The following is a 14323-nucleotide window of genomic DNA, read 5'->3' as shown; positions in this document are numbered from 1 at the left end:
TCCTGGTTCCTCCAGGTCCGCTCCGTCTCATGGTTCTCAGTCGGAACCACGGTTCTTCAGGTTCAGCGCTAACACCTCCATGTTGTGCTGGTTGCTGTTCAGCTGAGGGAAACGAGAACTCTTCATGCTGGATGTTCAATGCTAAATATACCAGCAGCCCCAAGAGGAGGAGGAGGAGGAGGAGGAGGAGGAGGAGGAGGAAGGGGGATGAAGCACGAACAATAGCTTAACTCACCTGATGTCTTCTTTTCTCATTCTAAGACAAATCAAGCAGGAAACTGAGAAGAGGAAGTTTATGTTTATCTGAGGCTGGGACCAACAATGGCTGGTCATAATGTTTTGCTCCTCTCCTGCTCTGTGATGTGATTAATATGCAGGAGGAGGAAGGAGAGCACTCACAGTGTTTGTGTGGGTGGATCAAGATTAGACACGAGGATCATGGGAGATCCTGCACTCCCCACGTCCCTCACCTAAGCGCTGCCTCGCTCTTCATCGCCTCAGTGGTCCTCCTCACAGACCACCATTACATATGGAAATATGCAGAAGCACACAGATTCCCTGCTGCTGGAAACCCCACAGTGCAACATTTCTGCTGAAAGTAGAGCAGAGTGAGTCGCAGCCCCCGCAGGGAGTTGCTTGTTTCCTTATATGTATGTAATCTGATTAGAGTGGGGCGAGGAAGATGAAGAGGAGGGGCAGCCTCTGCTGATGGTGCATTTTAGGACAAACTTATTAACACATCTGAGAGATTTTAACGTGGCGCTTCTTCTCTTCTGCAGGCTAATTTTAGCTCCAACTTTTCTTGGTGCTCATCCATCGTAAAATGTCATAATTTCAGAAAGTATGAGACGGAGAAGCAGCTTCCAGTTTGCACCACATCTTCACCTTAACATGGCGTCTGTTTGACTGCAGCACTGTTAAAATGGGCAAATGAGGGAATAACTGAGGAGAATACCTGCTGAGAAGCAATCCCTCGTTCTGCACTTCCACTCGTCTCACTCCATCTGCAGCCGACACATGCAGGCCCAGCAGGACGCTGACATCAGCACATTATGCTGCATGGCGTGCCGTGCACAGCCGGCCCAAGGTATGTGCTAACACGGAGGGAGCTTAGGGTCCGCAGGCCAGCAGAGGGCGCCCCCTGCTGGTAGCAACCGACCCACGTACACAGACCTCTAAGCGAGCGCTCCTGTGGAACGTTGGTTCTGCTTGGTGACGCTGCATGGCTCAGCTGTGGTTCTGACCCGTTCTTCATCAGAAACCCTCCTCAGATGTTGAGGCTTCTGCAGGGTTCTAAGCACTAGTCCTTTCTGCTCTGGGCCTCTGCAGCTGCTTTATTTTGTTTCTGTGCAGCCGGCCGGTGTGTCCTCACCTGTCCCACTGAGGAAGACGTCCTTGTTCCATCTTCATCGTGCTGGCAGAAGGCAGCAGCGTCTTAGTTCCTCTGTTCTTCTTTCACTCCTGACGTCTGCCCAGAAGCTGCTGAAAGGCGGCCCAAACACCATGTTTCCATGTCCTAACGTCGCTGTTGGCTTGCAGATTCTGGTCTCCATCATCTTTCCTCCAATAACACCTGAATCCACCGTTTGGTCTCATTTCTACTATCTACCAACATTTCCCCGCTTTGTCCAAATCTTCTGCATTTGCTTCAGCAGCGTTTCTCTTCAGCGTGGACTCCAACTTATCTAACCCTACTCTCTGTCTTCTCTTTATTAATTGGACTTGTTGTGTATTATTAATAATTATAATTTGATATTCTAACTTTTAATGTTATTCTTGTCAAAGGTAAGCGACAACAAAATATTTTTCCAAATGGTTGTGATTAACGTCTACAAGCCTTTAACGATTATAACTAGCATTGGCTTTATTAATTAGCAGTTATTTACCATTCAATTTTCAATTCAATTAAATTTTATTTATATAGCGCCAAATCATGAAACATGTCATCTCAAGGCACTTTACAAAATCAAGTTCAATCATATTATATTATATATATTATATTATACCATAAAAGCTTTAACCAGTTGTGAAACTGAGTTAGCCACTAGTGAATGTTAATAAGCTTAGTTTATAATTGCAGTTGGATTCACTGATCATTAGCCACACACAAAGGAAACAATCTCTGTATATCCATGATGTTAGCTATTTAGCACATTTCTGCTGTGGGCCCCATTGCAGCTTTATCCGGCCCTGGCGGGTGTTTTATCTGCCCAGAGGACTTTTGTCTTTATCATTTTAGTTTTTAATCCTGATGAATGTGATCATCTCTCTGTGGTTCTACTGAAACGGCCCATCATCTAAACCCACAATTCAAGCTTAGGGCCTGGACCGGGGGTCTGCTGGAGGGCTGGGAATGTGACCGCTCAGCTGATGGAGTGTCCCCCCAGCAGACGGTGGCGTTCCTCAGGGCTGATCAGGCTGTGAGGATAACTGTGAGGAGCATTCTGCTCAGTCAGCGGCTGCAGCCATGAATCTGTGTGTGACTCTGGCATCATCAGTTTGGCTTTATGCTTTAATCCAGTTATACTGAACTCTAATTAAAATGTGCACAGAGAAAACTGACCCAGAGAAACTCCACAGATCTTTATTAAACATCACATTTACAGTCCAGTGGCAGTCCCAGGTTTTAATGCCTTTTCTTTTCCTTATCACAGCTTTTTGTTCATTATAAAAGCTGCAAAGTTATAAGCGGTTAAATGTGAAGCTTCTTCATCCGGCTTTGACATCCAGGTATGTCCACCAGGGGGCGTCGCCACAGTTTGGTTCCTCGTTACACTTCAGCTCTACGTTTATTTGGACGATTACTTGGCAGGTTTCCACCGGATCATGTGACGATCAAATTTCCTCCAGTGGAAAACAACATGGCCGCCGTTCCTCGTACTTAATGTGGAAACCTCAACATTTAAAGTTTTATGCGTTTTGATGACATTTCTAGCAGTAAATGCTCTCCTGGTCCAGCTTGTCAGTCCAGGTGGACGTCCATGTCCTGGTAGGTCTGCAGGAGGTCCATCCAGGTCCAGGTCCACATGATGATCAGAACTCTGGAGGTTCTGTAGAACCTGACCTGCTGTAAACTTTACATTTCTAAGCAGCGTATTTCCACCAGGTCCGACTGAAAGGCCAAAACACAACATGAGACAAAGATGTTGAGCTTCACAGCAAACAGACTGAATTTGGTGGCTGAAGGTTTTACAGTCTGGCCTTAACGAAGGCTTTAATTAGACCGGGTCTGTCCCGTAAACCAGAAGCCGTGTCTGAATGAGTCTGCCGGTAGAAATCAAGGATTTATAGCAGAATAATATTTAGATCATGAGTTTAAACCGCAGCTTTTAGCCTCTTAAAAACGTACCGCTTGGTTCTGGAGCAGGGTTGACTGAACGGACCTCCTGGTTGAAGCTGTGCAGTCAGAACCCAGAAGTGTTCTGCAGTAGTAGCAGCAGCGGTTCTGAGTGGTTCTGAGTGGTTCTGAGTGGTTCTGTGTGGTTCTGTGGGGTTCTGTGTGGTTCTGTGTGGTCAGAGCTTCTAACTCGGGGAACGGCAGCAGTTAGCCTGAGCTAACGGTTAACCAGCTAGTTTCCATGGTTGGTGTTAACGTGACTGAAGTCAGTCCTCCTGGATCCGTTTGCTGGACTGAAGTGGTTCTGTGTGGTTCTGAGTGGTTCTGTGTGGTTCTGAGTGGTTCTGAGCGGTTCTGTGGGGTTCTGTGTGGTTTTGTGTGGTTCTGTGTGGTTCTGAGTGGTTCTGAGTGGTTCTGAGCGGTTTATGGAGCATTTCTGTGGCAGCAGAAGGAGCTTCTAACTCGGGGAACGGCAGCAGTTAGCCTGAGCTAACGGTTAATCAGCTAGTTTCCATGGGTGGTGTTAACGTGACTGAAGTCAGTCCTCCTGGATCCGTTTGCTGAATGTTTGTGTTTTCACATCATGGTCGGATGTTATTAATTTGCTCTCAGCACTTTGAATTATTCTCCAGAGATTTTCAGTTCAAGTCAGTCAGCTCTAATTGCTTTCCTCTCAAATATTGCCTTTCTTTCCTTCTTGGATTTTCTTTCATTCTGTGTTTTTTCTCCCGCTTTACTTCCATTTCATCTGGTTTTTAAGGCGGTTGTCTATCGCTGCTCTGTTAGTCCTTATCATCTTCCTTCTTGTCTTTCACATGTTTTCTCTCTTCTTTTTCTCGTCCCTCAGTCTCAGTTCATCCGTCCTTTCAGATAATCTCTAGTCTTTCAAGTCCTTCCTTTATTGCTCCTCTCCATTCTTTATTATCCATCTCTCTGCCGAGTGAATGATAATGAAAAGTTGCATGATCAAAGAGTCTATGATGAATAATAAATATGAGATAATTACTGCTTCAAGAGATAAGAGAGCAGCACGAGTGTCTCACCACGACACTCAGCCAATCAGGCTCTCCGGCTGACAATCCATACAGCTGAGACACTGAGAGGACAAATAGGCCCGCCGTGTCCCCATGGGGGGGGGGGGGAAAGAGACCGCCTTCATGATGCCGTGGGCTGCATCTCCTGGTCGGTCCGCTGAGTATCTGCAGCGTTCCCTTAAAGAAACACCGACACACATCAGAGCTCAGGGAAGGAGGGAAGGAAGGAAGGAAGGAAGGAAGGAAGGAAGGAAGGAAGGAGGGAAGAAAGGAAGGAAGGAAGGAAGGAAGGAGGAATGAGGAGGGGAAGGGAGGGAAGGAAGGGCCGGCGAAGAATGTAGGATAGGATGGTCCAGGAATCTTAGGCGGGCTGCGGTTCGTCTGGGCAGGACGTCGGAATCCGGCCGACCGTCCTTCCTCCTTCCTCCTGCCTGGTCCTCCGGAAGGAAGGAAGGAAGGAAGGAAGGAAGGAAGGAAGGAAGGAAGGAAGGAAGGAAGGAAGGAAGGAAGGAAGGAAGGAAGGAAGGAAGGAAGGAAGCCATCAGCTCTTCCAGGATTAACCTGCAGCATCATCAGGTTGAGCCTTCAGATTTAGACTTTGTTTGGTTTCTCCTGTTTCTTCTGGATTTTTAGTCTTTAGTTACGGTGAAGGACGGCCTGTGGAGCCCACAGATCTGCTAACGCTGCTGCTGCTTCAACTCATGGAGGAGGAGAACAGGAAGGAAGGAAGGAAGGAAGGAAGGAAGGAAGGAAGGAAGGACGGAAGGAGAGAAGTAGTTACGGTGAAGGACGGCCTGAGGAGCCCACAGATCTGCTAACGGTGCTGCTGCTTCAACTCCTGGAGGAGGAGAACAACCCGCCTGCATCTAAGGATCTAAGAGGAGCAGACGTTCTCTGAGGGAGGCAGAGAAATTCACCGCTTCACGCTGGAGGAGTCGGTCTGACTTAGAGACGTTCAGGCAGGATCATAGCGGCGGATCCTGGAGGAGAACCGAGAGGATTGACTGCATCATAAACATGTGAGAGTAATAGGTTAATAGATTAAAACATAACTTATTATTCTCCTAAACACAGAGTTAAAACCTTCTCTGTGTTTGAGGGAAGAACCGTGGTTGTTCTGCCCTTAAATGGTTTTAGTTTTGCTTCCCTTGGTCCTTAAAGGGTTAATCTTAGGAGGATGCTGGTGAAGATTCTCAGTCAGGTCATCATCAGCCCAGAAAGGTTAAAAAAACAACAACTGCACTTCGTTTGGCCTCCATCCATTCTTCACCTTCAGAATAAAAGTCCACTTGTTCTATTTTTGAACCTTTTTTGATTGATTTTAGCAGCTTTTCTCCCTCTCACCAGTTTTCTTGCTGAAAAATGAAGGAATGGACGAGAGCTGGTTCCTGGTTCAGGAGACAGGAGGCGCTGGAGTCCATCCATCCATCCATCCATCCATCATCCATCCATCCATCATCCATCCATCCATCCCTCCATCCATCCATCCATCATCCATCCATCCATCCATCCATCATCCATCCATCCATCCATCCATCCATCCATCCATCCATCCATTCATCATCCATCCATCCATCATCTATCCATCCATCATCCATCCATCCATCCATCCATCCATCATCCATCCATCCATCCATCCATCCATCCATCCATCCATCCATCCATCATCCATTCATCCATCCATCCATCATCTATCCATCCATCATCCATCCATCCATCATCCATCCATCCATCCATTCATCCATCCATCCATCATCCATCCATCCATCATCCATCCATCCATCCATTCATCCATCCATCCATCATCTATCCATCCATTCATCCATCCATCCATCATCTATCCATCCATCATCCATCCATCCATCCATCCATCCATCCATCCATCCATCCATCCATCCATCCATCCATCCATTCATCCATCCATCCATCCATCCATTCATCCATCCATCCATCATCTATCCATCCATCATCCATCCATCCATCCATCCATCCTTCCATTCATCCATCCATCCATCATCTATCCATCCATCATCCATCCATCCATCCATCCATCCATCCATCCATCCATCATCCATCCATCCATCCATCCATCCATCCATCCATCATCCATCCATCCATCCCTCCATCCATCCATCCATCCATCCATCATCCATCCATCCATCCATCATCCATCCGTCCATCCATTCCTCCATCCATCCATCCATCCATCCATCCATCCATCCATCCATCCATCCATCCATCCCTCCATCCATCCATCCATCCCTCCATCATCCCTCCATCATCCCTCCTGTTAATCTGAGCTGTGTGTGGATCAAAGCTGCTGATCTGAGTCGTGTTGCCTTCATTGTTTCAGTAAACTAGAATATTCTCTGCTGCATGTTTGCTCTTAGAGATGATCAGTAACTTTGGACACGGGGTGCCGACTGCTAATGAGACGCACTGCAGCTGATTTGGAGGCAGCAAAATGTAAATGCTGGTAAACGATCATTAGCTTTGCCACTGCCACCATCACAGCCTGTACCCACTTTGTAATTTTCTGTTTTTATTGGATATTTATGACAGTTTATTGTTTTAGGGCCTCGTTTCACCACCATGCATCTCTTACAGTGTTTACTATTTATGAGGAGAGATGAAATATTGATTCTGGTTAAACTGTCAGTAACCCTGGTATAGAAAAGAGATAGAATACAGATGTGACAGAGAAAAGGACCACAGCCAAGAACCTGGCAGAATATCCTGCCTTAACCGCAGCACTCACCAGACCTGCAGGTTATTTCATATTTGGGGAACTTTGTGTTCATTTAAATTGGTAATAATTAATAAATTATTTATTACAGATGCAGGCAGCATCCTGCAGCAGCACTGGTAATAACAGCATGGCCCTAAACTGTCCTTCATGACTACAGATCCATCAGACAATGGTAATCGTCCTTCCTTGTTTATTTTCTAATCAGACTGAAAGAAGCGATTATAAACAAATGTACTGGATGACAGGCATTACCAGCCAGTAAGGAGCCTTTCTTCCTGCTAATTGGGTTCTGCATCACTCGGCCCTTCGTTCCTCGCTGATTAATGTTGCTTCTGAAGACAACATGGCCGACTGTTTTCACCTGCAGGTGTGTTCCCAGCTTGGTTTCTCTTTCACGTGGATTTACGGCACATCTTGAAGCTAAGAACAAAATCCACACTTGAGGAAAGGCTTTGCTGACAGAACCGGACCGGTTCCTGTACATCTGCCTGGATGTCTGCAAGCCTGCAGTGGAAAATGTCAGTTTTTCAAATAAACAAACAATAGAATTATCATTTTTTTGTGATCCGTCCGTCCGTCCGTCCGTTTTCTTCCGCTTATCTGGGGTCGAGTCGTGGGAGTAGCAGCTTCAGTAGGGAGGCCCAGACGTCCCTCTCCCCGGCCACTTGGGCCAGCTCCTCAGGAGGAATCCCAAGGCGTTCCCAGGCCAGCAGAGAGACATAGTCCCTCCAGCGTGTCCTGGGTCTTCCCCTGGGCCTCCTCCCGGTGGGACGTGCCCGGAACACCTCACCAGGGAGGCGTCCAGGAGGCATCCTGACCAGATGCCCGAGCCACCTCACCTGGCTCCTCTGGACGTGGAGGAGCAGCGGCTCTACTCTGAGTCCTCCCCGGATGACTGAGCTCCTCACCCTATCTCTAAGGGAGAGCCCAGACACACTACGGAGAAAACTCATTTCAGCCGCTTGGATCCGGGATCTCATTCTTTCGGTCACGACCCAAAGCTCGTGACCATAGATGAGGGTAGGAACGTAGATCGACCGGTAAATCGAGAGCTTCGCCTTTTGGCTCAGCTCTCTCTTCACCACAACGGATCGGTACAGCGCCCGCTTCACAGCAGACGCTGCACCAATCCGCCTGTCGATCTCCCGCTCCATCTTCCCCTCATTCGTGAACAAGACCCCAAGATACATGAACTCCTCCACTAGGGGCAGCACATCCTCCCCAACCCGGAGAAGGCACTCTACCCTTTTCCGGTTCAAGACCATGGTCTCGGATTTGGAGGCACTGATTTTCATCCCGGCCGCTTCGCACTCGGCTGTGAACCGCTCCAGTGAGAGCTGTAGATCACGCCCTGATGAAGCCAATAGGACCACGTCATCCGCGAATAGCAGAGACGCAATCCTAAGGCCACCACAACGGATCCCCTCAACACCTTGGCTGCGCCTAGAAATTCTGTCCATAAAAGTTATGAACAGAATCGGTGACAAAGGGCAACCTTGGCGGAGTCCAACTCTCACCGGAAACGAGTCCGACTTACTGCCGGCAATGCGGACCAGACTCTGACACCGGTCGTACAGAGACCTGACAGCCCTTATTAAAGGGTCCGGTACTCCATACTCCCGGAGTACCCCCCACAGGATCCCCCGGGGGACACGGTCGAATGCCTTCTCCAGATCCACAAAGCACATGTAGACTGGTTGGGCAAACTCCCATGCCCCCTCAAGAATCCTGCTGAGGGTATAGAGCTGGTCCAGTGTTCCACGGCCAGGACCAAAACCACACTGCTCTTCCTGAATCCGAGATTCGACTATCCGACGGACCCTCCTTTCCAGAACCCCTGAATAGACCTTACCAGGGATGCTTAAGAGTGTGATTCCTCTGTAGTTGGAACACACCCTCCGGTCCCCCTTTTTAAATAGGGGGACCACCACCCCAGTCTGCCAATCCAGGGGAACTGCCCCCGATGTCCACGCAATGTTGCAGAGCCGCGTTAACCAACACAGCCCCACAACATCCAGAGCCTTAAGGTACTCAGGGCGAATCTCATCCAACCCCGGGGCCTTGCCACCGAGGAGCTTTTTAACAACCTCAGTACCAGAGATGGGAGTACCCGACCCAGAGTCCTCAGGCTCTGCTTCCGCAATGGAAGACGTGTTGGTGGGATTAAGGAGATCTTCAAAGTAGTCCGCCCACCGAAACACGACGTCCCGAGAAGAGGTCAGCAGCACACCTCTCAACCTCGCACTCAGGATCCTTCCCCACCAGAGAGGTGACATTCCACATCACCTCTCCTCCAGGGGGACCCATGTCACCTCTTCGGGCTGAGCCCGGGTGCATTGTGCAATGGGTGGCAGTAGAGGGCGGGGACCTTGGCGTTCCGATCCTCTGCTGCAGAAGCTGGCTCTTGGGATTTTTTGTTGATACCAATGAAAAATACTCAACCCCTTCATATGTCTCACTGTGAAAGCATCTAAGTTGATTTTACATAGGAGCATTTTCACCAAGTGGGAATTAAACAAATGCTTCTGAGAAGTCTAAGCTCTGATCAAACATGAAGAGAATGTTAGAGTTGGGTTCCCTTATGTTTGTCCCTGACAGCTATGGTGCTGAAGGTGTGTGGACCACTGTCTGCCATGGAGACCTGTGCTCTCTGACTCTATGATGACTTTTCTACAGCGACAGTTTTCAGACAGAAGACATGATTACACCTGGTTTGGTGTTCTGTTAGCTGTGACATCATCAGAGGAGGCAGATCATCCACTATTACCATCTACCATAGAAAGTACTCCTGGGTCAATGTGAGCTTCTGTGCTTTCTGTGTCTCTGCTCTGTCTTCTCTAACATAGAAAGTACTCCTGGGTCAATGTGAGCTTCTGTGCTTTCTGTGTCTCTGCTCTGTCTTCTCTAACATAGAAAGTACTCCTGGGTCAATGTGAGCTTCTGAGCTTTCTGTGTCTCTGCTCTGTCTTCTCTAAGCCCCAGTGGGTGGAGGCAGATGAGCGTTCACACTGAGCCTGGTTCTGGTTCTGCTGGAGGTTCTCCTCCCTGTTAAAGGGGAGTTTTCCTCTCTTTCTCCTCCCTGCGGCGTCCCACAGGGCTCAGTTCTGAGGCCTCTGCCATTTTGATGCATCAGCTTCCCTTGGCTACATTTTTTAAGAAGCACAAATGTGGCTTTTACACTAATGGCTGTCAGATTTATTTTGTCTTTAAAGAGAGGACCCCCGCTCCGTGCAATCATTGTTAGCATGCCTTGAAGAAGTTAGAGCCTGGATGACTCTTAACTTAATTTCAATGACAAAAAGACGATTCAGTCCTGGATCTCCTGGGTTGTTCTGTAGAGCTGGGCCCTCTGGCTCAGGGCATGAGGACGCTGCAGGAGTTCAAAGGTTACAGAGCTTTCTCTGCTGCAGCTGCAAGGCTTTGAACTCACCACCAGTGAACTTCAGACAGGCTTCTTCACTGTGGATTCTTAAATCTGCTTTGAAACTCATCTTTTTTCATTGGCTTTTGACTCAGCATGAGAGCGCCTACTTTAGTTTGAGTGGCTTCACATCTTTTGCGTGTCTCCTTCTATTCGTGCTGTAAGGCTTGTGTATGATTTCTGTTCAGCATTTGGCCAGTTGTGCTGTTGTTAAAGGCGTATAAATAAAGTTGGCTCGGTTAGTTATTATCTGAAGCCTGGTCTGCGGTGTATGGTCTACCTGGAACCTCAGGTATAACCCAGCATGCACACTTCCGTCTTATTAACTTCCAGCTGTTTCTTAATTATTTATTTGGGCTTTTTCTTAGTGGGCTGAATAATGAAACAAGAACACATCATTTCTTTGGAGGTTAAAACCAGAATTGGCTGCACTTCCGTAAATTTCAAATGTATTAAAGGACTGATGTGTCAGCAGGATGTGGAGAAACTAATCCATGTTTATCTTTAGTAGAACTGATCACTGCAGCGCGTTTTCACAGCTCTGCCTAAAAAGTGGATCAGAACGCTGCAGCTGTTAACCGCCTGGCTGCTGAAACGTGCTGCAGAGAAACTGGACCTGACTTAAAAAGGCTGTAATTCCTGAATCCTTCAACATAAAGTCTTACAGAAAGCTGTGAGTCCAGAAGGTGACGGATAATCACTTCTCAGTCTTCCTCTGCCTGCTGTTTCTAAAACCTTTAGCCGTGACGTGTTTCATGGAGACGTCCTGAACGTCGTGGAGATCTCTACTCAGCGTGGTGCAGAAGACAACGCTGCTGATGGTGCTGGTTTCTGAAGCTGGTCCTGAGTGTGGCTTCACGCTGTGACAGAAATCTGATTGGCTACACGGCTGTGGCGTCACAATCAGCAGCAGAGCTGATTGGCCCCAGATGCATGAGAGGCGGGGCTTGTAGCACATGAGGGGAGACATGGGGGACATGACTGGATCTGGAGAGACGTCTGCTTGACATAACTGGTAGATGTGAGTTAGAATAAAATAAACTGGTGGCCATTTTGGCTCAGTGGAGGAAGGAAGCATTATTTCTTTTTTATTTAGTGACGTTCTGGAAGTTAACTTCTGGTTTCTCCTGGGCGGCTTGACAGCTGAGGGTTTGTAGAAGAGGCAGCCTGGTGGTGGAACCACAGAAGTAAGAGTCGTGTCTTCTGCTCATGACTCGTGTTTTTCTTTGTGTTGCTCTAATGACTCACCATTCACAGCCCAAAAGGTCAGATTTAATTTCTCTTAGAGGCCAGAGGGAGAATTAAACTCCTTCCTTTTGTTGATCTCAGCCTCATTTAATGAGGTTTAACTTTGAGGTCCGTCCTTAGATCCTGTTTTTTTATCTCAGTCCTCTGTGTCCTCCTTCTCCTTCTACTTTGTTCTCGCTAGCTGCCATGTCTGTCGGAGGAATCCTCCCAGCATCCTCAGCGAATCAGCTCACACGGCTGGAGGCGGATGGAGGTCCTGCCTGCAGAGATGGTCTCCTCAGCAAATGTCTTTCTTTAAGTCCTCAAGCACAACAAGATGGAGGTTTTCATCTGGACTCTAATCACATTCTAAAGCTGCTTTATACTTTAACAACGTTTTCTATACACACGGCTTTATTCGGTGTTAAAGGAAGCAGAGACCTGGTCTTCCAACGCCTCCTCATGTGTGCAGATGAAGTAATTGTAGGAAAGAGATTCTGGTTCTGTATTTTTATTCTCCATATTTGATGCTTTTTGGTGAAGAATGATCGTTGTTCCTCCTCTGCCTGAGTGTTTGTGAGCGGCAGAGTTTCACAGGATGTGTCCAAATCAACAGAGAAACAAGCAGATCTATTATAAGAAGGAATCTAAAAATAAAGTGCAGCAGTAACTTGCTGGATAAGATAAACCTTTGTGGAGGCATCTTGATTTCATGTCAGTGTTCCTAACATCAGTAATAGTGGCTCTGAGACCAGAAATGACCTTGATCTGCCCGGTACCCTCATATTTGCTCATTTACATCCTGCTTTTGCAGAACATTCAGAAACGCACCAAAACTTCTCATTGTGGAAAAATATCAGCCTCCAAGCTACAGATATCCACAGCTATACACGCTTTAGGAAAGTTTGCAACGCATCCAGGGACGTTCACAGGGTCGGCAAGAGGAGATCTGCTGCAGCCATGAGAACCTGAAGCTGCAGAACGATGAGCTGAGAGAACCTGAAGCTGCAGAACGATGAGCTGAGAGAACCTGGAGCTGCAGAACGATGAGAGAACCTGAAGCTGCAGAACGATGAGCTGAGAGAACCTGAAGCTGCAGAACGATGAGCTGAGAGAACCTGGAGCTGCAGAACGATGAGCTGAGAGAACCTGGAGCTGCAGAACGATGAACTGAGAGAACCTGAAGCTGCAGAACGATGAGCTGAGAGAACCTGGAGCTGCAGAACGATGAGAGAACCTGAAGCTGCAGAACGATGAGCTGAGAGAACCTGAAGCTGCAGAACGATGAGCTGAGAGAACCTGGAGCTGCAGAACGATGAGCTGAGAGAACCTGGAGCTGCAGAACGATGAGCTGAGAGAACCTGGAGCTGCAGAACGATGAACTGAGAGAACCTGAAGCTGCAGAACGATGAACTGAGAGAACCTGAAGCTGCAGAACGATGAGCTGAGAGAACCTGAAGCTGCAGAACGATGAGCTGAGAGAACCTGAAGCTGCAGAACGATGAGCTGAGAGAACCTGAAGCTGCAGAACGATGAGCTGAGAGAACCTGGAGCTGCAGAACGATGAGAGAACCTGAAGCTGCAGAACGATGAGCTGAGAGAACCTGAAGCTGCAGAACGATGAGCTGAGAGAACCTGGAGCTGCAGAACGATGAGCTGAGAGAACCTGGAGCTGCAGAACGATGAACTGAGAGAACCTGAAGCTGCAGAACGATGAGCTGAGAGAACCTGGAGCTGCAGAACGATGAGAGAACCTGAAGCTGCAGAACGATGAGCTGAGAGAACCTGAAGCTGCAGAACGATGAGCTGAGAGAACCTGGAGCTGCAGAACGATGAGCTGAGAGAACCTGGAGCTGCAGAACGATGAGCTGAGAGAACCTGGAGCTGCAGAACGATGAACTGAGAGAACCTGAAGCTGCAGAACGATGAACTGAGAGAACCTGAAGCTGCAGAACGATGAGCTGAGAGAACCTGAAGCTGCAGAACGATGAGCTGAGAGAACCTGAAGCTGCAGAACGATGAGCTGAGAGAACCTGAAGCTGCAGAACGATGAGCTGAGAGAACCTGGAGCTGCAGAACGATGAGAGAACCTGAAGCTGCAGAACGATGAGCTGAGAGAACCTGAAGCTGCAGAACGATGAGCTGAGAGAACCTGGAGCTGCAGAACCATGAGAGAACCTGAAGCTGCAGAACGATGAGCTGAGAGAACCTGGAGCTGCAGAACGATGAGCTGAGAGAACCTGGAGCTGCAGAACGATGAACTGAGAGAACCTGAAGCTGCAGAACGATGAACTGAGAGAACCTGAAGCTGCAGAACGATGAGCTGAGAGAACCTGAAGCTGCAGAACGATGAGCTGAGAGAACCTGAAGCTGCAGAACGATGAGCTGAGAGAACCTGGAGCTGCAGAACGATGAGAGAACCTGAAGCTGCAGAACGATGAGCTGAGAGAACCTGGAGCTGCAGAACGATGAGCTGAGAGAACCTGGAGCTGCAGACGATGAGAGAACCTGAAGCTGCAGAACGATGAGCTGAGAGAACCTGAAGCTGCAGAACG

General features: G+C 48.2%; 2 protein-coding genes across 15 annotated transcripts in view; one reads left to right on the top strand and one right to left on the bottom strand.

Annotated features, from left to right (window-relative positions):
• The window catches only part of si:cabz01090165.1 (LRR and FN3 domain-containing protein), a 286173-nt gene that overhangs the window by 113286 nt on the left and 158564 nt on the right, over nucleotides 1-14323 (top strand). The gene's annotated exons all lie outside the window — the stretch shown is intronic.
• Nucleotides 11122-14323, bottom strand: part of LOC118560504 — a 6199-nt gene continuing 2997 nt past the window's right edge. The window contains exons 3-5 of the mRNA XM_036131468.1: nucleotides 13947-14045; nucleotides 13192-13832; nucleotides 11122-12979 (exon numbers count right to left, since the gene is read on the bottom strand). Coding sequence (XP_035987361.1) covers nucleotides 12609-12979; nucleotides 13192-13832; nucleotides 13947-14045 — 1111 coding nt within the window. The 3' untranslated portion in view covers nucleotides 11122-12608. The remainder of the gene's footprint in view (nucleotides 12980-13191; nucleotides 13833-13946; nucleotides 14046-14323) is intronic.

This window comes from Fundulus heteroclitus, unplaced genomic scaffold, assembly GCF_011125445.2.
Source record: "Fundulus heteroclitus isolate FHET01 unplaced genomic scaffold, MU-UCD_Fhet_4.1 scaffold_44, whole genome shotgun sequence".
Lineage (NCBI taxonomy): Eukaryota > Metazoa > Chordata > Actinopteri > Cyprinodontiformes > Fundulidae > Fundulus > Fundulus heteroclitus.
Note: the sequence above shows the minus strand (reverse complement) of the source record. Positions and strands in the feature narration are given on the sequence as shown.